We start from the raw sequence: 26,424 nt of genomic DNA, 5'->3' as shown, positions 1-26,424 counted from the left end.
AGCTTTTGCGTTATCTAAATAATAATTATTATCATCGAGCGAAAAAATAAAAATCGTAGAATAATCATTATTTTTGATCGAAAAAATAAAAATCAAGTAATAATAATTACCTTTGTGCAAAAATTAAAACTCAAATATTAATTATTATTTTCATTATATAATTATTATATATCATTATAAATTACAGTAGGGCGTACGAATACAAATACGAGCGTATAGTTAAAACTGGTTTACGACGATTACAACTTGTTGATTTTTTTGGTTAAAATTTAAAAAATAATGATTATTTTCCGTCCCTGTTAGAAAGTATAACCTGAAAGTGCACTAAATACATAAATTGTATGCCTACAGCAAGTGTTTTTGTTCCCTTAACACTCAGCGTCAATAATTAGAATTGAATACAATAAGCGGCAAAACTTTTTTTATTAATTTTTATATTTTTTTTTTGGTCAAACTGCGAACGCTCCACTTTACCACCAACTTTGTTTAAAAACTTCACTCCCCCTTAATTGTATTTACAAGCGCACATACATATGTACATATGACTAAATATGTATGTAAACAAGCATGAAAGTCATTTTACAATTACGCACATCTGTTTTTGTTTATTCATAACTTGGAAGTCTTGACAAGTGTCGACAATGTTGAATGCATTGATTGTTGAATGTTGCTCATACGCCCAGTAGTACTCGCATGTTCGCTAAGTAAGTAAATAATCACTGTCTAACACGCAAAGCTAATAACGACTACACGTTCATATTGAAAATTTTATATGTACTTACATACATATATCAGCATTTAGTGAGTTCAATTGAATATTTGTATATTAAATGGCGATAGGTCATTCTTACCTCGCGCTAGTGTCAACTCGTACGTACCTATGTATATAGGCAGCAACAAGTGATGTGCAAAAAGAAAACAGATAATTCCACAATATGTGAACAGCTGCGAAATTATAATATATTAAAAGCTTATTGCATACCTCTGCTTTGTAAATGTGTATGTACATTTGAGGTTTTATCGAGGTAAGTAGTTTGACGTTGTGTGGGCGCTGATGGTTCTTTTAATGGTCAAATTGTGCAATTAAGATTGACGGATACATGCGAATATTTTCTTATATTTTATATGAACACAGAAATGTAAATAAACAGCATTTTTAATTCATAACATATTTAACTAAAATGTTAATAAATACTCGCAAGAATTGGACTCTTAAATTGGGCACAAAATTTGGACATTGAAAGTCGTAATACTCTGGCAGTTATTTAGGGGGGGGGCGAGGTTTTTGTCCGATTTCAAGCGCAATGTGATACAAATTGATAAAGTGTTTTTCAAGATACACATATTTCATATATATGTAATTGAGCGGTGCCACGCACAATTTCCAAAAAATTTATGAAAAGCCAATTTTTCGCAAATATCCATTGTAACCCTGTAGTTAAATGTACTAGTTGTAAACTACCTCACAACTAGTATGAACCTCATGCCCAACTAGTCAGCCAACTATCTTTTTTCCATGCAATTAACTGGTATTTTTAACATGGGGATGTCCTACGAGATGTCAATTGTCAGATTTCGGTCAAAAATATACCAGTCTCATACTAGTTTAAAATAGACAGAAAAATACTAGACCAATTATGGACCAAAACTACTACTTTGGGAGTCAAAAAATAAAATGAATTCATGAATTTACAATGAAAAAATTTTGATTAAGTAGACTTTAATATATTACACTTTTTTTTTAAGCAACCTTAGATATGCCATTAATTAGTGTTAATTTTTTGAGTATTATTTAAAAGTAAAAATAAATACATAAATATCTCAAACTTTCGAACATAAATTTGAATGCGTTTTTCATAAAGTGCTATTAAAAGGTTTTATCTTTTTTAATGATATTGAATATGCAAAAGAAAACATTTTAGTTAAAAATAACTTGAGTACTTTAGTTCATTTTTGAGTGAACTAAAATAAAATAAAATTGTTCATTAAAATAAATTAAATTCATCAACTTTGCACATTTCAGTCTTTTCTTTTTAAAATTTTATAAAAGTAATAATCAATTTTTAAAATTTGAGATTTCGATAAGAATACAATAAATAAATAATTCAAGCAGTTATTAAATATTCTTAATATTTGTCTATAATTTGCCTTGGTGATTAATAATTGAAATTAATCAAATAATTATAATAATATAATAATAAAAATAATTGAAATGATCAAAAATAATGATGTAATTAAAATTAATGAATTAATTAACATTTTTTAAGTAATTAATTAGTTAGTAATATCGGTATTTAATCATTAAACGGTTAATTAATAATTGTTATGAAGATTAATCATTATTTAACAAGTCTGGTATAATTGAATACGTACTCAATTTAATGGTTTACAATATACCCAAATAAAAGTTATAATATTTTGTGTACTTTATTCTATTAAACTATCGAAGTCAAATAAAACAGGGCATGAATAAATCGTTTTGTACTTGGTACAAGTCTGGGCATTTTCGAACTAGTTTGGTTTCAGTCAGGAAATTCTAGTTGTAAACTAGTATTTTTCCTGACTAGTTTGGGGTTTCACTGCAGGGAAATATCAATATCGAGTAAATATTGCAGAATTCTTTAGCGCCACTGCGTACTAATCGACATGATTTTGAAAAGGTTTTATTTATAAACTACATTAATGAGGGTTGCCACCTGTTTAAAAATCAAAAATCAAATTCAAACGGAATTAAGTAAATTAGGTTATTGAAATAATTATGAACAGGGTTGCCACCTATTTTAAAAGTCGAATTTCGAAAATTTGTGAAATTTGTTTTTTTTTATCGTTATATACAATAGAAAATTAATTCCACAAAAAAACTCTACCTTCGAAAAATGGTGGCCCATTTCACAAATTTATGGTCCATAACGACAAAAAAAATAAAAATTTAAAAATTTTTCGTAATTCGAGTTATTCTGGAGCTTATACCTATTAATTTTTTTCCAAATTGTTTGAATTTTATTTGTTTTCTCGCGATTCGTAATATCGATTGTGGTAATTTTTAATACAGTTAAGAAATACGACATTTTTATTTTGTCATTACAATTTTTTTTTGTATAAGTTATTAACAATTTTTAAAATATAATTGACTTATCAATCGCTTTAAGATAGCGTTTTGGGTTAACATTGTTGGTCATTCCATTAAAAATTTTTGGGTTAAACTGACCGGAAGTCCCTCCATTTTAGAGGGGGTGGACATGTGGCCTAGGACACCTTATACATATATCAATTTGCTCATGCTGCTCCAACAGTGACAATGGCCGAGTGTGCAAAGCACTGGCGTGCCATTTGAGGCCTCTCCTCCTCCTTCGAATTCTCGGGCGGCGGATTTTTTTTTTTTTGGTTGATTAAATTTTTCTTGTAATGTTTTTTTTTATATTTTATTGTTTAAAAAGAATATATATTTCTTTAATTTAATTTAATTATGAGAAACTCAAATTTTTTAATTTATATTTTTTTCTTTTTTATTTTTCTTTTTTAAGATTTTATAGTTTTAAATAGTATGTGTTTGATTAATTTTTTATGAACTTATTTTAATTTTCTTTTTTTCTTTAAATTTTTAGACTTTATTATTTAAGTATTTTTTTTTAATTCAATTTAATTTTTAGAATTTTCTACTATTTTAAGGTATTTTCTTTTCCTTAAATTAATTTTTTTTAAATCCAATTTACATTGTTTTAGAAGAAAAAATAAATATTTCTTAAATTTAATTTAATCTTTCAATTAGCCCTTCGAAACTTTCCGGAAGTTCCGGAAGTTGCCTTTCGTAAGACTGTGGGGAGTTGAAGGACAGTTACCAGAATTACCCCGTAAATAGAAATGTTGCAGTTTAGATGGAAATCAAACCTTTTGGAGTCCATAGACTTGGGAACCGCTGCATTATTTCATTGAATTTTTGAAAGCTTTCCAAATGTGTCAAGACATGCTCAGTGTCAATTTCAGTGTCAATTCAATGTAAACAAGTGACAACACCAATACCCACATAAATATACAGGGGTAGGCAAACACATGTTGAACGCTTAGAAAGCTATCTCTAGAAGAGCTTTATAAGCTTTTTTAAGGCAATGAAGGTGGAAAAGCAACAGAAAGTCAAAGGCGTGTTTGAACGCTGGTAGTAGCAGGTGTTGGCATTGCAGCAGCAGCGGCGGCAGCAAAACACGCGCATACGCATAGAGTACGTGACAGGAAATAAACACTTCCACATACATACACACAATCACCCCCAGGCAGCCAGCCGACTGGAAGTGTGCGAAGTTCATGTCGAGATGGCAGAGACGCTAGCAGTCGCAGTAGCAACCGCTGCGGCAGCAAACAAGGCAACATTGTGGAGAACAACGCGCGCCTCCAGAAACCGTTGAAATGCTGTGCTGCACAGCGAATTCAAATTAGTCTTGTGACAAGTGTTGGCTGCTAAAGTTGTTCTGGAATTTTAGTGAAAATGAATTAGAAATGTTTTTATTTTTTTTTGAACTTATTTAGCAAAAGCGCTGTTGACAAACAGTCTTGGAATTTCTACAGTTGCGATTAAAATAAAGGGAAATCGTGCGTGTATGTGATGATTTAGACTTCAAGTAGGCCCTCTGTGCCAAGTTTGGGATGTAAAAGATATTTTTGTGATATGAGAAATGTAAGAATTTATGAATTATTCACATAGAACTGAAAGTGAATGGTGGAGCGCTTGAGAAAATTGCAAACAAAAAGAAATAAACAAATAAAGCTTTGCCTTCGCGCATATATTTCGCAAATAAAGTACAATTTGTGCACAATGGAATGAGGCTGTAAATAAATTAATATCGTCCACTTTTAGTGTTTTGGTACTTGGAAGAATAAAAAAAAATTAAATTAATATATAAAAGACATCGTAATACATACTTAAGCATTGCGTCATAAAACACGCGTATTACGCGTTTGAAAACAAGCGAGAATGCATACAAAAAGAATTTATATATTTTTTTCCTTTTTGTACATTTGGAGGCGTGAAAAGCTACACCTCCTCGCTTGACTTATGCCTCTTTAGGAGTATTATTTGCTTATTTTGTTTGCAGCGCCGACAAAGAAAAAGATGCAAATCCGACGGAAAATGAGAAAATGAGTGAGAATTGTATTAAATAAAACAAGAAAGCAAAAAAAAAAAGAAAATATTTTGAAATTAGTGTGGACGTGTAAAAATACAAAAACACCTGCAAAAATATTTACAAATGTGTGTTTGTGAGTGGCTTATATATTTGCAAAACATAAAGGGTGTTTTTTTTAGGTATAGAACTTTAAATTGAAGTAAAATAATGAGAAACTTAAATTTTACTTAGGTTAGGTTAGATTGGGAGGCAGCCTCACTTAGATTTACAGCGCAGTTCTGACAACTGTCTTTCAGCTCACCACAGTCTTGTGAAAGACAAAAGTCTATCATATCAATTCTGGCAACTATGTATCCTGAAAGCTTCTCTCTTTTAGCGTTACTCAGTTTGTGTTTAATCAATAAGTTTTCTATAAATTAAATTAAATTTAAAAATCTATATTTTTTTCTAGTCAAAACAATAAAAACTACATATTAAATTTCTAAAAAAATTTAAAATATATTTTTCTTTTTAAAATTTTAAAATCTAAAAATTAAATCAAAAAAGGAAAGAAATAAATGAGTTCCTAAACATCAAATGAAATTAACAAAAAATATGTTTCTATTTAAAAAAATAAAGTCTAAAAAAAGTTTCTTAAAACACTGGTTTACAGCAAAAATGTTCAATGGATGCCACTATCCAATTTCTATGTAGAGTTGCTCGGTGATTCCGAAAATCGAGTTAATTTTTTTTCTATGGATACGTTTTCGAGATATTTGCCGTTATTCAGCTTAAAAGAAAAAGTGGTTCCACTTAATCACGTATATCTTACGAACAAATTTAACAATCTTAAAATGACATACGTCAAATAAAAGCTAATAAAATTCTCCATAAAACATCTATACATCACTTTCCGATAGGACGGATAGTTTCTGTTGTAATTTAAAAAAAAAATATAAAAAAAATCAAACTTTAACAGAAGAAAAACTTTTAAAATAACAGGTTCTGTGCCAAATTTTCGCATTTGTGCTAAAGCCTTTTCTGTTACAAAAAAAAAATAATCAAGTTCCTAATGAAGGAGGGATAAACAAAGAAGTAACGAGTGGTCATATTAAAATACGCAAGATTTTTTGTATTAAAAATGAGCAGGAAATAAAGTTACTCATACGCCACGTACACCTGAGTAATCCGCTTTTCTGCTCATACAAAAAATCTTTACGCATTTTCATTTGACTACTCATTACTTTTTAATTTATCCATCCAAGCTAACTTGATTTTCGGAATCACCGAGCAATTCTACATAGAAATTGGATAGTGACCAAACTAAAATTTGTGATCCAAAGAGATTAATTAAAATTAAAAAAATATATATATTTTCCTTCTTAACAACAAAATATAAATATTAAAAAAGAAACATAAAATATGTTTCTAAAAATTAGATTAAATTCAAAAAGCAAAAGACAAATCTCAACAAAAAAAAACCAATTGAGGAAGTGTAAGTTCGGGGAAACCGTTCTTTATATACCCGGCGTACGTGTTAAATATATATTTTTTTTACCATTCTGTAAACTACAAGATAAGCAAGGGTGTTTGCCCGATTTCAAACAGTTTTGAATTATGCTAATATTGAAATAATTGGATCAAATTTTGGTGGAAATCGATAAAGCAGTTATCTCTATACATAAGTGGGTGGTGCCCCGCCCCTTTTTCTAAATATCTATAATATTATTTCTAGTTAAGTGATTGATGAAAGTTGGAGTAAATGGGCGTCTTCAGTTACTGAAATAACGGAATTTTCGTATTACTGAAATTTTCCTTTATATGGGAAAAGGGCGTAGTTTTAATCCGATTTCAAAAATTTTCAATATGGCCAGAGTGTTCTGGCAGTTTGATAGATGGGTTCCACTTGCAATTTTTTATGCGCACTGTCTATGAATTTTTCATGTCAACTCTGACCACAACGGCCAGCTGTTGTCTATTGCACAAGTAAGCAAACAAAGCCGCGATAGCGAGTGGTGAGAGCTGCGTACTACAAATCCGTCGGACCCAGGTTCACTCCTAGGGGGAAAAAATATTCCGACGAAGTGATAACCTCCCCTTTTTTGGAAGCCGATTAAAAACGAAATGAAAATCACTAAAATCTGCCGTCTGCAAGGGTACAATTTTGATCAGATCAACTGCGTCGTTAATCCAGATCAACACTGCCGTCTGTCTATGCTATAAGATGATAACAGCGTTGCCAGAACTGACCAATTTGTGACCGCTTAATCGTTATTGGAAAATCAAACCTAAAAAAACACCCTTTATAAGCAGCACGCCATTTTCATTGCCACATGAACTGGCACTGACGCTGACGGCCACAGCGACGAGCCCACGCAGAAGGCGCGCGCGTTCGCAGTGTAAAAAAAAAAACAATAAAAAACATAATAAAAATCGGCGGCTTTGCCTCTTTAATACTTGTGCATACATACATACATATGCATGTATGTAGGTATATCTGTAATACATACATACATATAAACAAACAAATCTATTTTAATGTCACTTTAATTAGACAAATCCCATACGGATCTCCAGCGGCGACAGACAACAATTAACTTTGTGCTTAATTATTTTAATTGATGTCGTATTAAGTGTTAACTAAGCAACGCATAAGTGATTGTGAGCGTGCGTGCATGTGTGTGTGTGTGTGTGGTGTGCATTTTAAACACGCGCGCCCAAAGACAACCAGATAATCCGACAACCAACGAAGCAAACAAAAACACCAACCAATCAATCTACCCACCTCCTAGCATAAACTGTTAACCCACCAACTAAGTAATTACGCATTTGTTGAGTAACTACTCATAGCCAGTGCTCAACAGCAGCTCATCATAAGCTCTCTACATTGCTCACTTGCCAACTCTAACCACACAAACACACTTACAACGGCCCCGCCAGCGCTATGGGTATTAAGGATAAAATACGCGTGCTGAAGAATGGCACCAGCCCCAGTCAAAACCAAAGCCACGAGACAGCCGTTACACCACCAACGAAGGGCCTCGATCTATTGAAACCACATTCCAGTCGCAATTTGATGACTCCGGGACAGGTCACCGAACAGACATTGCAGGTGTGGCGCGCTTTGCCACCACAAATACGACACGATCCCAGTATGGTGTCCTTTCAATTGGAAAATGAGCGATTACATGGTAGGTAGACAAATGAGAAACATATTTGCATATCTATTTATAACTAACGTACAGATATATATGTATGTATGTATAAGTTGCAGCCAAGAAAAAGTGCATTATTTTTTGTCTTTTTTTTTCGTTAGCTAAATTAATTGATGCAACTCTTTGAAAGGCAACTATGCAACACTAATTAATTACTTGAAACTACGCGCGTGCAGGTTTGGTATTTTTAGTTGCTTCGGAAGTAGTTTTTCACTGCGTATTATTCGCAAAAGTATAAAACGTTATTAAAAGTTACTTTGTAAGGCTTTGAGGAAGGGCTGAAGCAAATTGCACTTAATGAAACGGTTTAGAAATGCATGTGTTTTTAGAAGAAAACAAAAGAACGTTGATCAAGAGGAAATAATGGGATTATCTAAAATCTACTAAACCCATAAAATGAAAGACTCAAAAAGAGTGAAGGTACAGCAGGCCTCTTGAGCGAATCCAGCTTTGTGGTTTGGTCCTTTTTAAGAACTTTTATCTCCTAGTCATTTTACCCAAGATTTCAATAGATACCAATGCAGTAGTATTTAAAGGGAGCCCTTTTCGCAAAGTGAATTAGCTTTTTGTGCCCTATTGTCCTAAACTCTAACTGTAGTCACTCCTATCTTAGGCTTTTTAAGAAATTAAGCACATTGAAGGGTGCCGTATTCCAAATTTTGAATAGAGAAAATAATTGTTCCCCAAGGTGTATCAGTCTGCTATTCATGATACGTGGGCAGTCACAAAGAATAGTTCTGAGGTTTCCTCCATCAGCCCACAAAACCTGCAGTCCGTCTCTACAGGAAAGTCCATTTTGTTAAAATTATACCTTAACTTGCAGTGTCCTGCCAGGTCTCTGCAAGAGTTCTTAGGCCCTCCCGGCTAAGTTCAAGGAGTCTTTCTGAGTTCCTACTGGAAGCAGTTAAGAATTTCTTTGATTGTCTCATTCCCTTTGGCTTTCCCCAGTGGGCAGCAATTTGAGATTCCTCCCTACTCCTAGGCAGTTCTTCAGCGACCCACCACAGTGTCAGTCTATTATGGGCTCACATGATGTGGAGAAGAGTTTTACAACTGTACACAAGCCTTGATGTCATTCTAAATGACCCTAACAGCCGGTTTCACCAGCAATTTAAATGGAATGTCAATTTCCATATAAAATTAAAAAAAATTAAAATAATTTTTCACCAAATCATTTGTCGCCATGTGAAATTTCCATGGAAACCTGGTCTTTTATAACAGGAAACGTATATCGTTACTCTTAAGTTCAAACAGAAAATAAATGTACTTCCTGTGAAGACAATTACGGGCCACTTCCTTCCTTAAAAAATTATCAAAACGCCGGACGTCTTGAGCAACGTTGCAGGTTACCTGGTTCGTTCAAATTTTATTAAAAAAAATTAAGTTTTGAACTCAACGTACCTGGGGTTTCCAAGCTGCCGTAATGGGGTTGGATTACACCTGCTATGCCCTTCGGTTGTGAGCTGTTTCGACCATAAGGTGGCTAAGTAGTGCCATAGCTTTAATTGAAGCGTAAGTATTTGCTGGAAAAAGCGCACCGTCATCATGGTAGCGATCCCCTGTAATCGGCTAAGTAACTCCTGAGATCGTACGGTATCGAAAGCACTCGATTCACCAATGGACTTTACAAAAGGTTTTAGAAAGGTTAATACTCCGTTCAGTACATACTTGCCTACATACATATGAAATGGAAAGGAATGGGATTAATGGGTACTTAAGACCTAAAAGAAAGGGATATATAAGTGGGGTGGGAATTCATTGCTCCTCTGCAAATTTACCACGACTCCTTTATGAATCTTAGTAGTTTGTTGAGGGAAAGAGTCGCCGCCCTGTCCTCCAACATATCTCTGCCTGCAACAGGAATTAACCTGCTACCCGGAAAATGGGTTACCAAGAGAATTTTGTATGTATATAGCACCAGATTTTCTGAGTTAGTACACCCTAACCGTCAGGTCCTTTTGATGTAACTTACACAGCCTGGCAGACTCTTTCATGAAGTGTCTATAAGAGCTTAATTTTGTCATGCGAATTTGCCTTTTCTTTTTCTGTCCCTCCAAATTTAAGGGCGTTAACCCAGGAGACCCCTCCAAGTCCACAGATATGCCCGCGGCATACCCAGGCTCCTGAATTGGGATTATACTTATATAAAGTGGATTGAGAAAGTACCAAGTATATTACTCAATCGAAAAAAAAACATGACATATTTTGTTGGGGATGACCGAATATTTATTTGTCAAAATTACACTCTCTTTACTATATTTGAAGGAATGCTTGATATGAAAAAATATCGTCGATAAAAAATCGACAGATGCACAGCTTCGTTTATAAAAATAAGTCTATTTCATAATATCAGGCGCTAAAATTTGTACATACATACATATTTATGTAACTAATTACTATTTTTTAATTAGTTAATATAATAACACTATGATTCAAAAAGAAGTTTGTTAAACCTAAATCTACAATTCATTCTTGATTTTCTTGCTGAGACTGCGTTTAGTTACTTTGGTAGCATCGGCACATTTCATAGTGATGGTTGTACGAATTTCGCGATCCGAATACTTTATCTTACTTTGCACACAATGAATTATATCGGCTACTTTTAATGGATCCAACTGTCGCTTCGGTGGACGCTCACGGCCACGGAATGCTGGCGAAGGTTTACCGCTGAGCGTATGAGTTGCTAGCGTGTCCCGATCGAATATAAGTGACAGCAGTGAACGCGTAGCAATTGTTGGCACGCTCCAATTGATATTTTCGAAAGCGTCCCTCAAAACGGTTGTACCATTTGGACCTATTGTTAGGGTGGTTGGTTTCTCCTCTGTTGTAACTGCGGGCGGTAAGTCCGGTGTTATTGTCAGATATTCCGTAGCGACTGCAGCTGTGTTTGGTTCCGCTTTAATTACAGGGTTTATTGGGGGTTCTTCCTCTTTGTTGATTGATCGCCTCTTGGCCGCAGATTCAGCAGGGTAAATGAATATTTGTACCATAGGCATTAATTGGTTTATGGACGTTGGAGCCTGTAGTGCTATCATTGCTTCGGCAGCTGAAGATCTCACATTGCTTGTGGGTGCCGCTGTGGGGCTACGTCGCTGTTCATGATCAATTTCTGCTAGACGTCGACGTTTTTTACGGCTACTATTGGTCCATGATTCGAAATCTAGTCTGCGTTTTAAATGCGATATCCCTGTGAACGGTGTTTCCGAAATCGAATTTCTTTCTTGGTTTCGCTCAGTTTGTGTTACTTGCAGTACTCGCAGATCCATTGGCGTCTCAAGCGACTGTAGTGTTTCGGCGTTCTCGGCGTGCGTTTTTCCAAATATGCGTAGATCTATTGGAGTCTCAGGAAATGCTTGAAGTCTATCAGCTGCCATGATCGAATCCAAGTCAAGCGACGGTGAGTTGATGATGTTGGCCATAGGTTACGGAGTTGTTTTAAAACCTTTACTTTACTCTGTTGTGTTTAATTTAATTTGGTTCAAGTAGTTCTGCAGTAAATGGCAAGTAGCAACGTCTTTTATACCTTTTCTCGTATGTACTACTTATTTCAGTTGATTAGTTTCAAAGGCAGCCGCTACCTGTAAAAATTACCTTTTAGAGAAAAAGGTGTTGTGAAAACTCTATACCTGTTAAGTGATTAACCGCAGCATTGTGGTCAGTGTCCAAATGACCTTCGAAAGCTTAGAAAAGAGTTTTCGCTGAGAAGGCAATTAAGCCCATTTACGGGGAAACTCTACATTCTTTTTCTGCGGTACATAGGTGCTATCAAAAAACTATTATTTACTGATGCACATTCATATGCTCGTACGGCGCGTATTTTTTACCTGTGCGCGAAATTTTGGTATAAATCAGGTCAGCCGCTACAGAAATTAACGGTCAAAAGAACGTGTAGATTGTTTTGATAGTTAAAAGTGGTCACTTACTTGAGTACCTATACTTTGCTTCGATAAATTCAATCCGTCTTTTTCGGCAAATGTGAAATAATATTATCGAATAACCCAAACCGTGGTGCTCAACAATGAACTATTAATGCGGGATTGCCTGAAGTGAACGTACTCTTTGTACAGCTTTTTTTCTGATAACTAGGTGCTCGTTCTGTACCTTATATGTAACTCTATTTGAAATTTGGCTAATAGCTTTTCAAACACAATTTTTCTTCTTCGTTTCCTTTAATCTCAAGCACTTTTAGCTCCGTCCAGCTTAATCCGAGTTGATTCGCCTCTCGATCGACTAATCTTCTCCACCTTTCACGTGGTCTGCCGGAAGGCCACGCATTTTTTCATACAAAGTATGTGCGACAATTTTATTTTGACAAACAAAATTGCCAAATTGCCGATTTTGTAGCAAGTTAAAACTTGCACTTTATTGTACTAAAATTGAATGGGTCATAAAACTGCATACTCAAAATCTTTAAAAAAGTATTAAAGATCCATAATTTGGGAGATTTTTTGAAACATTTAGGATCTTGGAGGGACCAAAAATACTATCCGATCGGAAAATAGTTTAACACAGTTCAATGTGATCATGTTACGCAAGTTTTTTGCACTATCATAATTTCAGGTATCGAAAAATTTATATATTTTTTTGCTCCAATCTACAACGTTCTCAGCGGCTATGTGAACTAGCAAAACTGCCGATTATCGAAAATCATCCTACAGTAAAAAATATTTTCTTACGTTTTGCGATTTTTTTATTTTTATTTTTGTAAATTTTGTACGAAGTTTGAAATGAGGATTTATGTGGTGCTGGTTATACATATGATGTGCTAGACTTTTATAAAAATATTAAAAACATTAAATAAACAAAAGAAAAATAACCAAAACTCGTCAAAATGTCATACAACTTAATCAGCTGACCACAAGTGTATATGGGCCGTTCCATACCAAAACGGACGGGGTTCACACTTCATGTGTTTGATTTGTTTAAAATTTTTAGGGTTGATGGTTAAAAATAAATAATAAATAAATATGAAATTTGAGCTTGATTAATACATTTTTAAAAAACTTTACAGCACAAAAACAAAAACAAATCAATTTCATAGTTGGAGGTGAGGAAAAAATTTGAAAAAAATGTCACATACACACATCAAAATCCTCTATGAAAAGAAATATAAAAATTTTTTTTTCGTGAAAAATTTTTCACATACACATTTTTTTATTAAAAAAAAATAGTTTTTGAAAACATGCCATCTCAGAAAAAATTCAAAAAAAAATTACAATGGTAGCTCTGAGTATTACTCAATATTTAAGTATAGCATTATGGGGTGCAATCTACAATAATTTGAGTTATGAAATTTACAAATTTTTTAAATTTTTATAGAAATTTTGAATCCCGTCCGTTTATACATATATCATACATATTATTCGGAAACATACATACGCATGTGCCTAAATATGTATTTCCCTAAATATGTATGCTTATTAGATACATTTACATATGTATGTGTCTAAATTGCATCTCGTATCGGTAGATATGCATCTCTAAACGCAAAGCGTTAACTTCAAATACAACATTTCCGTTCAGATAATAAACGATTGAAATTCGAGCCGATTGTGTTGAGAACTTTCAAATACAAACAAATCGAATGGAACAGTTGAATGATGTTAATGAATGCTTGCAAACCTTACGGCATATTTGGTTGTTGATTAATACAACAACTTTTGTGCAATTAAAAATGCTAACGCGATTTTCTTTTGTTATTCCCACGCTTATGCGGTAAACGTTAGCAATATAAATATCCACTCAAACATTACATTAGCGGAGGAAATGACAAATTACCAAGCGAATGATGTGAAATTGAAGGTTAATTATCGAATTTTTCGCATAAATATAGGATTTTTTGTGTACACCACATATCTACATACATACAAGCCCACGCATCAACGGCCATAAATTATTATATTCATAACTGTCAATTGAAGCAGTCGCATGAATCCTTATTCAACTGCACACCTCCTGCAGTGCCACTTATTTATATATGTATGTATGTCGACCGCTGTGGTAAGCAGTGCGCGCTTTCACTCATCAGCACCTGGGTTCAAGTCCTGGTCAAAGCAACATCGCAAAAAATTATAGAAAAAGGTTTTTTCTTAACAGCGGTCGTCCCTCGGCAGGCAATGGCAAACCTCCGTGTGTATTTCTGCCATGAAAAACAGCTTCTCATAAAAATACAATCGCCGTTCGGAGTCGGCGTAAAACTGTAGGTCCCTCCGCTTTGTGTGACAACATCAAGGCGCACGCCACAAATCGGAGGAGAAGCTCGGCCAAACACTAACATATATGCAAGCGCCAATCTATTATTATTACTATGTATATGAAAGACAAGTGTCCTTCCAAATTTTCCTTTAGGCAATGTTTATTTGTTTTTGCTTATTATCGTAGGCTAACAGGTACGTGTTTATGATGCTATTTTCGTTCTTTGTTTTTTTTCTTGGTATACAGTGAATTAAATTTTTATTTGTAAATTGATCGCAGTCATTTTTTTTGCGTGCGGAAAAACTCATTGCATTTTTCATAGCTTCTTATGACCACGTTTACACGTAATATTTTCGTGAGTGAAAGATGAGATGGAGAATAAATAAGTATTGAAATATGGGCTGCGGAAAAAGTAATTTAATTTTTTATTACAACGAAACCTCTGATTGCCGTAATCGTAAAGGAGAATTAAAATGAATTCGATTTGTTTCATGATCCAACGCACAGTGTTGCGCCCTCATACAGTGAATCGGCAAAATTAGGGGAGTTATCGCATGCATAACGGACGCCACACAGTTTTGGTTCATGAAAGGATTCAGGATTTTACGCATTATCATTTTAAGAGTTCTGAGCTCACGGTAGTTGGTATAAACAGCGAAATCTCCTTTCTTGTGGATTGGGAAAAGTATCTACACTGAGTTTTCAATCTTCTTTCACATAATTATTAAACCAAATTTGGCTTAACATGCGCCCTAACAGCTATTCGCCGCCTCATTTGAACAGCTTAGTCTCTAAGCCGTCTGCTCCAGGAGCTTTCTTGTTTCAAGTCCGGTTATTTCTGTTCTCATTTCATCGTCATCAGTTGGTCCGGGTTCTTCTTCATCAAACGCGCCACCTGTGTCGAATGTACTGTGTGGACGTCTCTTACCCGATTTCCATATTCATTTTTGCAGGAACTATCCGCGGTCGTAAACGTATCTGACAACGCTTTGGACGATATATATGCCGATATCGAAACCATTTGATTGCGAGTTATTTTCTAATAGCATTTTTCGAGCCGAATTACTGCCTGCCGACAACTCAAGTTGTTTGCTCCCTCCTCCTAACCCAATCTACTCTTATCTAGTTTAGGCTTAGTACAGTTAATTTAGACCTTCGAAATTTCTATGTTCTTTAGCTTTTTTTTCTAAGAATGAAGTTCATTCTAATTTGTTTGCAACTTTACAGGTTCCTTAGTACTAAATACAGATGATGAGTCCGGCAATCCCCATGACATCGAGTCGAGTTATGAAGATGAACATAGCTTTGCAGATTCGGAATATATAAATATGAAAAAGCTATCACAAGGCCATAATACAGCCGACGAACGAAGGTAAGAAAGGATCGTTCGCAAGCTAAAATATTAAGAATTCACTGTACGCCAATTTTTTCCACAGCACCGACGGCGAATGTACACTCTCGGACATCGAAAGCTCGACCAACGACAAATCCAAAGCGGTTGTGACGCGCGTAGTGGCTCAACAAAAGTCGAAAGAACGACGTAAGCGTGAGCGGCTAATAAAACGTAGTGGCTTGCTGATATTTTGGCTATTCGCTGCAGTGGTTTTGATGATATTCGACGAGAAGCATTTGCTGGAGAAGACATTGGAAGTGCCGTGGAATAAAACGAAAAGTTGGTGAAAGAGTTTTTTTAGACACGCTTTTACTCATCTATTAGAAGAAACGTATGGCTCACTAATTTCCATGTTTTTCCAATTTTCCTCTAACTTTTAGACTTTGTGCTGCCGCAAAATCCCACCGGTGACTTCAAACTCAAAATCTTCGGCACTTTCAATGAGACCATGAGAATGTATCACCATGACGATGATGGAAAATTTCTGTTTGTGCAACCACAGTTGTCCTACCATGACAAAGTGAATAATCGAAAGGATTATAAGGTAGTGCAGCTGTAGAGTAAAAATGAAGTAACTCATTTTAAATCCTTCCTTCACCAAACAGAACATTCTGCAACCCTGGCTAATACCAATCGTTGCGGAAACGCTCTTCGAAGTCGCGCCGGTCGTTTGGCGTAATCAAACATACGAAATGCCGGAAAATATTTTGCGTAAGCTAAAAAAGCCCGGCGCGCAGATGCGTCTGAGCATGTACACTAATGCGGAGAAGGACTTCGCCGTAGAATTGGTCTACAATCCATTGATAATCAATAAAAAGACTGGCACGCTGCTCGCTTCGGGTATTTTATTGATCTTCTATGCGTTGCTCGTGTGGGAGGTGAGTCGTAAAGATGTGATATTTACGAAAACAAAAGTTTAATTCTTGAACAAAATTGTTCCGCAGGTCTTCCAGCGCACCTTTGTGGCCATCATTTGCTCTATACTCTCCGTCGCTGTGTTGGCCTGCTTCGACGATCGCCCAAATATGGAGGAGATCATCGAATGGATGGATATGGAGATGTTAACGCTGCTATTTTCTATGATGATTATAGTTGGCATCTTAGCAGAGACGGGTGTTTTCGATTACATAGCCGTGTTGGCATTTGAGATATCGGGCGGTAAAATTTGGCCTATGATATATTTTCTATGCTTTATAACTTGCTTTGTATCGAGTTTCCTGGATAATGTGACTACAGTTATTCTGATGACGCCGGTGGCGATTCGGTAAAGTTGGGAAAAGTTTGAAGTTTTATGAAGAGGTGACCACTTAAATGTACATATGTATATTTTTTAGACTCTGTGAGGTCATGAGCTTGGATCCAGTTCCGGTCCTGTTGGGCATTATTGTGCAATCGAATATTGGCGGCTCGTTGACACCCATTGGTGATCCAATTTCGATAATCATTTGCTCGAATCACTTCTTTACGAAAAATGTAAGTGAAAAAAAAACATTAATAGAAAGCTATGATTTGAACCAGTTTACAATAAAATAAGATGAAAATACACCGAGTTAAATATCAATAGCGATGCCGCTAAATTCCGCATGTTACAGTTAGTTAAAAGTATAGGAACAATGTTATCGATAAACATTTTGATTATTCACCGATAACTATAACGACAGTTATTCGATAAACATATTGATAATTGAATGATACTGCATCCTTAACGTTAGCGGCAAAAATATCGATATCGATACCGATAACAATATCAATTGCAATTTTGATAGAAACCGAATGCGACTGATTGATTGATAGTCTCACCAATAAACATGTCGATAACTATACCAATAAAAACATTGATAATTTCAAGATAAACATATCTATAACTCTAATGACAAACATATCGATATCGATAGTGACATCCATAACAATATCAATCGCAATTTTGAAAGAAAACGAATTCGGCTGATTGGTTGATAATCTCACCGATAAACATATCGATAAATGTACCGATAAACACCTTGATAATTTACTGATAAACATATCGAGAACGTAGTCAGCCTTATCCTTAGTTTAGCCCGAAAAAAATTCACCGAAATCTTTCCATCCGACCGTAGTGAATACATATAAGCGAAAAGAGAAAAGTGAACGATTTCGGGCGAAAACGAAACTCATGTTCGATCTAAATTTATAACGATATCGATGACAATAACAATTGTAATTTTTATAGAAAATTAATGCGATTGATTGTTTGATAATTTCGTCTATAAGTATTGCAATAACTTTTAAAATAATTCACCGATGTATACATAAATGACTAACGGAAAACTTATCGATATATTTTAATAACATCGATAACAATATTAAGAGCAAGAGGATTTATTGATAATTTCAACAATAAAACTATCGATAACTTCAACACTGAACATATCGATAATTACAACGATAAGCAAACATATCGATTTATATTTAACAACATCGATAACAATATCGATAGGAATTTTGATTGTAAGGGTAATATAACAGTGAATTTAGTGATTATGCATAGGAAACTTCTCGCAAAGGATTTCAATAATACAAGTAATGCCGATAAACGTTTCGATCAACTTATCGGTAAATACATATGAATGTATAAAATACACAGATGTCAGTATCGATAGCGATATATCTAAAATATATCAGAAATTATGCCAATATAAGTTTCGATAACAATACTGATGCATGTGTGCATCGATACTATACAAACACAAATAAAGCTATATGGAATTTCGGTAGGATTTCAATAAATGTGCAGACATTGATGACAATAAATATATATGTATGTATATCTATTATTATGCCAATAAATTTAACTTTACTGAAAATATATCGAAAACGATATCGCCAAGGAGTTCGATAATAATAACGAAAACATACCCCAAATACACCGTAGATAAACACATTTAAAAAACCAATCACAATAAATTTTTCGATATTGGAATTGTTATCGAAATATTTATAATATCAAAAAAAAAAGTTAAATTAGAATCTGGTGAACATAATTTTATTTGGAATGTCGATTAAATTTTTCATAAACATGTGATATCAATATCGATAATAGTAAATGTGTCGAAAACCATGATGACTGTCGATAAACATAATTAGTAAAAATAACGATAATATATTGAACGACATATTGTTTCAATAACCACACCGATATCAATAGGTATCGATAATATACAAATATTTATCATTACTGGTATATCGATAACTACTTATATCGAAAAGTCCATTTATATCGATATCGACGCTCCATTGCTAAAAGTATTCAACTCGAAACCCGCTGATGGTAGCAGAGGATGAGAGAAGTCCCTACTGCGATGGAAAGACCAAGTGGAGGAGGACATTGGCATTTCCAATTGGCGTCAAGTTGCAGAGAAGAAAAAACGTCTGGCGTGCCTGTTGAGCTCGGCCAAAATAGCTAAGGCGGTCACAGAAAAAGAAGAATGTGGCCGTTTTAGTTGCTATACGAGTATTTATCAGTATCGATAATGAACGAAATAAAGCGCTACATACAAATAGACATACATAACTATTTCGTGAGAGCTGCATTACTTTTCTTTCAAGTATTCCACTTGTTTCCCCCCTTACAGGGCATCACATTCACCAAATTCGTCGCCCACACTCTACCCGGTGTTCTACTCACTTCCATACACAGTTGCATTTACCTGCGCTTCGCCTTCCGCGACCCGCAATCGCTGCGGCTCAACGAACCCAAAGAGTTCAAGGACCTGCGACGTGAAATCAAAGTTTGGCAACGTGCCGCCAACTCACTCTCCTCCTATTCCAAAGATGCTGACCTCGTGCGCGCCACCTTGCACAAGAAAGTGAAATTGCTAAAGCGTACGCTGCGCCGCAAGCAACGTGGCCTCGATTCAAACGATGCCTACACCCATACGCTGCAAGAACTTAAGCTCAAGTATCCCATCAAGCATAAGATGTTGCTGATGCAAACTTGTGGCGCTTTAGCCTTCGTACTCATCTGTTTCTTTGTGCAATCGGTGCCGCAATGGCGTACACTGCCACTCGGTTGGCTAGCACTGCTTGGCGTTATTGGATTGCTGATTGTTTTGAATCGTGATGATATGGAACATTTATTGCATCGCATTGAATGGACGACGCTTTTGTTCTTTGCCGCCATGTTTGTGATGATGGAATGTGTGGAACGGTTGGGTCTCTTCGCATGGATTGGCGAAATTACGAAGCGGATTATATTGTTTGTCGACGAGCGACATCGTTTAGCAATGGCTATATTTATTATTTTGTGGATATCGGCAATGGCCTCAGCGGTGTTGGATAGCATACCGGTGACGGCTATGATGGTGCGTGTCGTCGTATCGCTGGTGAGTAGGGAAACATTGGGACTGCCGTTGGAGCCGCTCGTCTGGGCGCTGACATTCGGTTCGAGTTTGGGAGGTGAGCTAGCAATGTAGCTTCATTGAAATTTGTAAAACATTTTCTTAAACTCCCAGGCAATGGTACTTTGTATGGCGCTTCCTCCAATGTGGTCTCGGCTGGCATCGCCGAACAACATGGCTATAAGATAACATTTACACGCTACTTGAAGTGAGTATAGACACTTGATTGGCGTTATTAGTTCTTCCTAATTACTTTCTTACATTTTTCTGCACAGAGTCGTATTTCCCATGATGGTCGGCCAAATTATTATCATCACCGCTTATTTAATGTGGGCACACATTCTCTTCGAATGGCATGAGGATTAATTAAGGAACCTATCTAGAGGCCAAAGAATCTAAGTATTCAATTAAAAGCTAAGAGCTGTTATTTAGTAAATACATACATGCATACATACGTAACTTGTTCTACGCAAACATTATCTAAATATAAGATTAAAATATCTACCTACCTATCTACCTATAGTTATGGAAAATGATTTCTATGTGCTTGGGAGCTCAGTATTTTTTAGGTTATATGTGTGCGTACTTTTTCGCTTTTCGAAATTTTATCTAAAATCTAAGCTGAATTTACATACACATTTATGTACATATTTATGTATTATACACTTATGGTGTACGTATGATTTTATTTGGATTCCATACAGATTTATAAACATGTGAACAACTTTTTGATTGTGATTTTAGCGAGCAAATGATTTATGGCGTTTTCTTTTTTACCGAAAAATTATACCCCGTGATTGCGCACTTCGCACGAATATATGTATACTAAGTAGGAATGTTAATTCCGGGATGCCGAACTTTTTTAGGCTCCGAAAATCCCTGGATTCTTGGCAAATAACCCGGGATTTTCGGGATTTGTAATTTGCACTGTTGGTACTAATAGAAACTTATTTTTCTTTTCCAGTATTGGCTATATTTCTTTTTGTTTTATTTAATAGCTAATATTTTTTTATAGATCTCTAGCTCATTATACATATAACACGGCATTTTTGGTTTTTCACTCCGACGTCAGTAGTTCAAAAATGATTTAAAAAATTCGGTGAAATGTGCCTAGAGAATAAATATGGGTATCAAATTAAAGAGCGAATTCTGTAGAATTTAAACAGATTCAATATTTTGGTGCATAAGGCCTGGTAAGGATTGAACATGTCCTTGTAAAATTTTATCCTTTGGCAATATTTGTTTTTGAAAAAATTATATGTCAAGGACTTATATAAACTCGATAACATCCTCGAATTTTGCCCTCAGCTTAAAATTACCTATTCATCCTTGTGAATCCAAACAATTTAATTTTTTTTTTTAATTCTAAGAAAATTCCCTCTTTCGTTTGGTACCCATATCTTTATTCTACATTGCATTGAGTTTTTTAAATAATTTTTGGAATTATTCATATCTTTGAAATTACAAGATCCTTTAAAATAAATCCTGACGTCAGAGGAAAAATAAAAACGCCACTTTAAATAAAGAAGTTTGTTTCAACCCCATTTATTTATTATTTATTTTATGGTGGGAGAGCTTCTCACACAATATAGAAAAAAAAATTTCAATATAAGTTGTTGAAAATTAATGAATTTCTAAATCCCGGGATTGTGATAATGACATCCCGAAAATCCCGGGATCGTAAAAAGGGAAAAAATTAACATCCCTAATACTAAGTAAGCCGAAGGCAAGGAACTGGCGAATGTTTTTTGTTAAAAAAGGAAACGCCATAAGTAACCAGTATATAAACTTTAAATCAATAAAGAATAATCTCATTGTTTTTATTTTGCGTTTTCTTTTTTACTTGTTAATTACTTACCTGAAGTTAGTAGTGTACTTTAGTTAACCCAGACGAAGGTTACATTTGGACCGTATCCCCATACAAAATTTCTCACTGTGCACCTCTACACACTATCCTGTAGATCTTCCGAAGAAAGGCTCAGGACAATGTAAGCGCATTTGAGCTCCACGCTTTGCGAAACGGTCAGCCCTTTCGTTGCGTTCAAACCCTTCATGTCCCGGAACCCACCACAACATCACGCTATTGTGGGCTGCCAGGTGGTTCAAAAGAGTTTTTCAGCTGTCCATAAGCTTTAATGCTATTCTGACTATCCGAAATAATACTTATTCTGACCCCTGTTGTCCTTCTACGAAGACAATCGGGTTGGGTATGTGCCCATTTGGAGACTCTTCTGGAATCTTAGTCCAAGTACGCCTGCCCAGTAATCCCGTCGTCCATCAATTGAAGTTATTATCGCTTCCCAGCAGTTCTTTTCAGGAATTCTTACCCTGAAGGGTTTATAGAACTATAACTTTGGTAGCATAAGGTCCGTGAGCTTGATAGCGAGGTCATCCAGAAATGGCTTGAGAACCTCCAAATGACCACGAAGATCACCACTGATCATGCTGAATGTAGTGGGCAGCCATACGGCGCTCCAGCAGGCCTCTCTGAAGTCTGTGATTCGAGAAATGTGGGTTCCAATTTAGTATTTTGTCCAGAGGTACACTTAGATACTTCGTCTCTTGTGAGACTTCAATTTCTGTCCCACTCAAGGTATGTCTAGTCATGTTAACTTTCCTAGCTCTGTTGTAAAGTTACTTATCTACTGAGGGGATAAACTCAGAACGCAGAAAGAACTAGGTAACGGTCAAAACCAACAACGTTTTTGATATGAACATATACCGAATCGGTTTGAATAAAGACGATGAGACTTCCCAGTAAATTCTCTGTAACTGTTTGGTTCCGGTCAGACTAAGATTGGTGAATTTCTCAGAATTCTTTGCAGCAGGTTGATTGCTGAACTATTTAGAGATTGAAACGTTTCGGGCGAAGGCCATCAGGGATTCGTAGTTTGACTTTCTCGCACAGAAAAACAAATTGGAAGCTTTTCAAAATTCAAGTCAACCTTCGAGCAGATTCGCTGTTAGCTTTCATAAACTTAATTGATGAATTGGAGGTGACAGAGAGTGTACTAAATAATGTTTTGTGAAATCATCCAATAACAGCACAATGGGATGACACTCCTAAAAGGGCAACATGAGTACTTGTTGATATTAGTCACAGTTGAAGCATTGGTGCTATAGCACAGTGTCCTGTCCTATGAAGACGCCGTAGAGAGCTCTTACTGCAGATATATTGAGTTTCAGTATGTCCTCCGTCTTTTTCCTACAAATCCGCTGTGATCTACAGTTTGTTCTACAAGTTATTAGTCGCGGCCACGGAGTATTCATAAATTTTCCTAACATGATCACTAAACGGTGGAAGTACAGAGCCATCGGCTTCTTTTATTGGCACCCCTGAGCCGCATCTGGCCATCGCATCAGCCGACTCACTCCTACATGTCCGCGGACCCAGCATTGAGTGACGTTAATACGGCTCAGTGACGCCAGCGTGGTGCGACATTTCCATACAATTCCCGATTTTACTCTTTTACATTCTATGACATTCAATGCGGCTTGACTGTCGACAAAAATAGTGCCTTTGTCTTCTGGAACTCGGCTACATAGTAAAAGACTAGCCGCGCTCTCTTAAGCGTAGATTTCTGCTTGCAAAGGCGAAAGGACCGTCTGATCTGAAGGTCCTTTGAGTAAACACCGGTTCCGGTTCCTTGCTCCTTCCTTGAACCATCAGTGTAGATAGATATACCCCCTTCTGCTACTGGCAGTCCTGCATTCCCTTCTTTTCTGGTCGGGAACCTAATGGGTTCCTTCGTATTGAAGCTCTATATAGGTGTAATGTAATTAGTGCTGGCTTGGGTTACCCTTGAAGGAACCATGCTTGAATACTCTGACGAAGTCAAATATCTTTAGGTTACGGTAGATAAAGGACTGTGTTGGAGTCTTCTGGGCAAAGCTCTTTGGAACGCTACCCGGGGCTGACGAGAATTGCTGAATTGTTTTTCATTTGCACAAGCTAAACATTTGAAGGCATGCATGCGTAGTCGGCAGTGGCTGAGCGTGCAGAGGAGTGTGCTGCTATTTGTTAGCATCCAGGAGGTGCCGGGTTCGAATTCCGTCAGGCGTTTTCTACTTTTATTTTGATTCTTTTGAACCTTGAAAAAGTATCTGTGAAGTGCAGAAGGAAAGCGTATTGAACGAAAAATTAATTCTCGGATCGGTTTTCGGATTTTTTACTGACTGGGTAGCGGTGTTCATTGCTTCAGTAGGCGCCCATTGAATTTACTTTACATTAGGTACATTCTTAGAATTAGGAAGTTCTTTTCTAGGCAAATATGTACATATGTAAATATTTATTTGCACCAAGTAAACAAATAAACAAATACACTTATGGATTTAGACACATTTTTCGGATTTTCATTGTCTTCCTCAAGTGTGCTTGCCACTTTTTCTCCACTACTACGACAAACAAATGTATTAACATATTTCCTGCTTACATGGAAATCATCCATACATATAAAAAAATAGTAAGACACTTTTCCTCTCTTTATATCTGCAAGTAGGTATGTTCGTACATATTTAGTAAAACCACTTACAAATGTTTATGAGAAATATGTATGTCCATATTTTGTATTAGCGTTTTGCGTGTGGCTACAATATTTTTTTAATGGAGGAGGGAAACTAACGTCATCGCCTAACAAGAGACCATTCTGGCAATGTTAACAGCTCTGGTGCTCCGTCTTGGCTGGTCAAATTATTAGTCTGTCATGGCATTTCGTTGGCGAAAATTCATTAAAATTTTCGCTTTCATATTCGCAAGAGAAACAGATCGCAATAATGATTTTTCAATTTTTATCAAAACACTGCCGCGAGTGATGTTTGGCCATTTATATCAAAAACGATATAAGCAAATATTTTTTGCTGTGAGTTGATTGAACGACGCGCGCAAGTGAATATATATATAGTATTAGCATTACAGCAATTGTAAAGTGTTTCCTTGTATGTTTGTAATTAATTTCCGACATCAGCTGCCAAAATTTAATTAGATTAAGCGTTATTTTTACGAAACAATCGAAAGTGTTATGTGTGAGAATGAAAATGGCATGGCTACAATCAATGGCACATGCAATTCTGAAAATTTCTGAAAGTTCGCGAATTCTAAAGCAAAGTTAAAAATTGAAATTTTTTGGTTTAGAAAATGTCTGCACTTGCGGTTAGATTAAGTTTTTGTGAAAAAGTGTATTGAAATAATTGAATCTGCGTCATGGAAAGCCTTAACTCTCGTCCCACTTTTCGCATCACAGATAATCTCAATGAAGATCATGATTTAAGTTCTTATGCTGCAATCAACTACGAGTGGGAGGAGGAGGATGATGAGGTGGAGCGCAACACAAAAATACAGGAATTAATGCTGCGCATACGCTCTTGGGCGCGTTTGTCGAGAAATGACGGGTAAGTAAGTTTTAATAGAATTTTATTGATTGGAAATGTAATGGATTTATTTGGTAAAGACTATTCTAACTTTAACCTCCAATGATATGTACATATGTACATAGATTCTTGATGTAGAATAAAAATATAATAATTACGATAGTCAAAAAAAGACACGATAAATTCATATTTCAAACCTTGTACAAAAATTATTAAAATTCAACAAAATTAACCAAAATTCCAAACTTTTTTTTGTAGGCTAAAGAGTAAGTTTCAAGACGTTAAAAAATCGCGTTGATTTTTAATAATTTTTGATTTTTAATAATTTTTGAATTTTAATAATTTTTTCCACGTAAATTATGCTCAAAATTTCTTTTACATATATGGAAGAAAATGCCAAGCAGTGTCATCAAAACAAATTATAATTTATAGGGTCTTGAAACTTGAATACTTAGGTATAATTTAAAAGGTTTTATTTGCAAAATAAAATCAGTTGTTAATGTTTTCGTATAAAGCTTGATCAAACGCGGAATACGTGGCGTATGAGTAATTGTTTCCTGCTCACACATTTCATACAAAAAAAAATATCATTTAATTTAACAATCGGTTACAGCAAAGTGCTCAGTCGCAGCGTAGAGGGGAATCATTTTGGCCTAAACTATGTTATTAACAAAATCTTTGAATCAGGTGAATTATTCTGAAAGTGTATGACTGCATATGTGTATGTCTTATCGAATTCTACCAAATAAATCTGTCAATAATTACGCCCACGAAAACTCTGA

At 35.4% G+C, this 26,424-nt stretch overlaps 2 protein-coding genes across 3 annotated transcripts; one reads left to right on the top strand and one right to left on the bottom strand.

The window, feature by feature from the left end:
* The first annotated feature begins 4,319 nt into the window (after window positions 1-4,319).
* Window positions 4,320-21,178, top strand: LOC118741096 (P protein-like). Of its 2 annotated transcripts, XM_036472931.1 has the most exons (11): window positions 4,320-4,669; window positions 7,651-8,287; window positions 15,734-15,878; window positions 15,943-16,178; window positions 16,280-16,443; window positions 16,505-16,777; window positions 16,844-17,163; window positions 17,234-17,372; window positions 19,511-20,333; window positions 20,390-20,483; window positions 20,551-21,178. In XM_036472931.1, the coding sequence occupies exons 2-11, from the start codon at window positions 8,041-8,043 to the stop codon at window positions 20,639-20,641; spliced, it is 2,532 nt and encodes an 843-aa protein (XP_036328824.1). In that variant the 5' UTR covers window positions 4,320-4,669; window positions 7,651-8,040; the 3' UTR covers window positions 20,642-21,178. The 2 variants fall into 2 exon arrangements, with proteins under 2 accessions (XP_036328824.1, XP_036328823.1); XM_036472930.1 differs by lacking the exon at window positions 7,651-8,287 and having other exon boundaries at window positions 4,324-4,669; window positions 20,551-21,177.
* LOC118741098 (protein insensitive-like) lies at window positions 10,760-11,595 on the bottom strand. Its single transcript, XM_036472932.1, has one exon. The coding sequence runs from the start codon at window positions 11,575-11,577 to the stop codon at window positions 10,771-10,773; it is 807 nt and encodes a 268-aa protein (XP_036328825.1). The 5' UTR covers window positions 11,578-11,595; the 3' UTR covers window positions 10,760-10,770.
* Window positions 21,179-26,424: the final 5,246 nt, after the last annotated feature.

This window comes from Rhagoletis pomonella, unplaced genomic scaffold (genome assembly GCF_013731165.1).
Source record: "Rhagoletis pomonella isolate Grant_MI unplaced genomic scaffold, Rhpom_1.0 Rhpom_scaffold_00006, whole genome shotgun sequence".
Taxonomy (NCBI): domain Eukaryota; kingdom Metazoa; phylum Arthropoda; class Insecta; order Diptera; family Tephritidae; genus Rhagoletis; species Rhagoletis pomonella.
The sequence above is the reverse complement of the archived record's forward strand: the minus strand, read 5'-3'. Positions and strand labels throughout refer to the sequence as shown.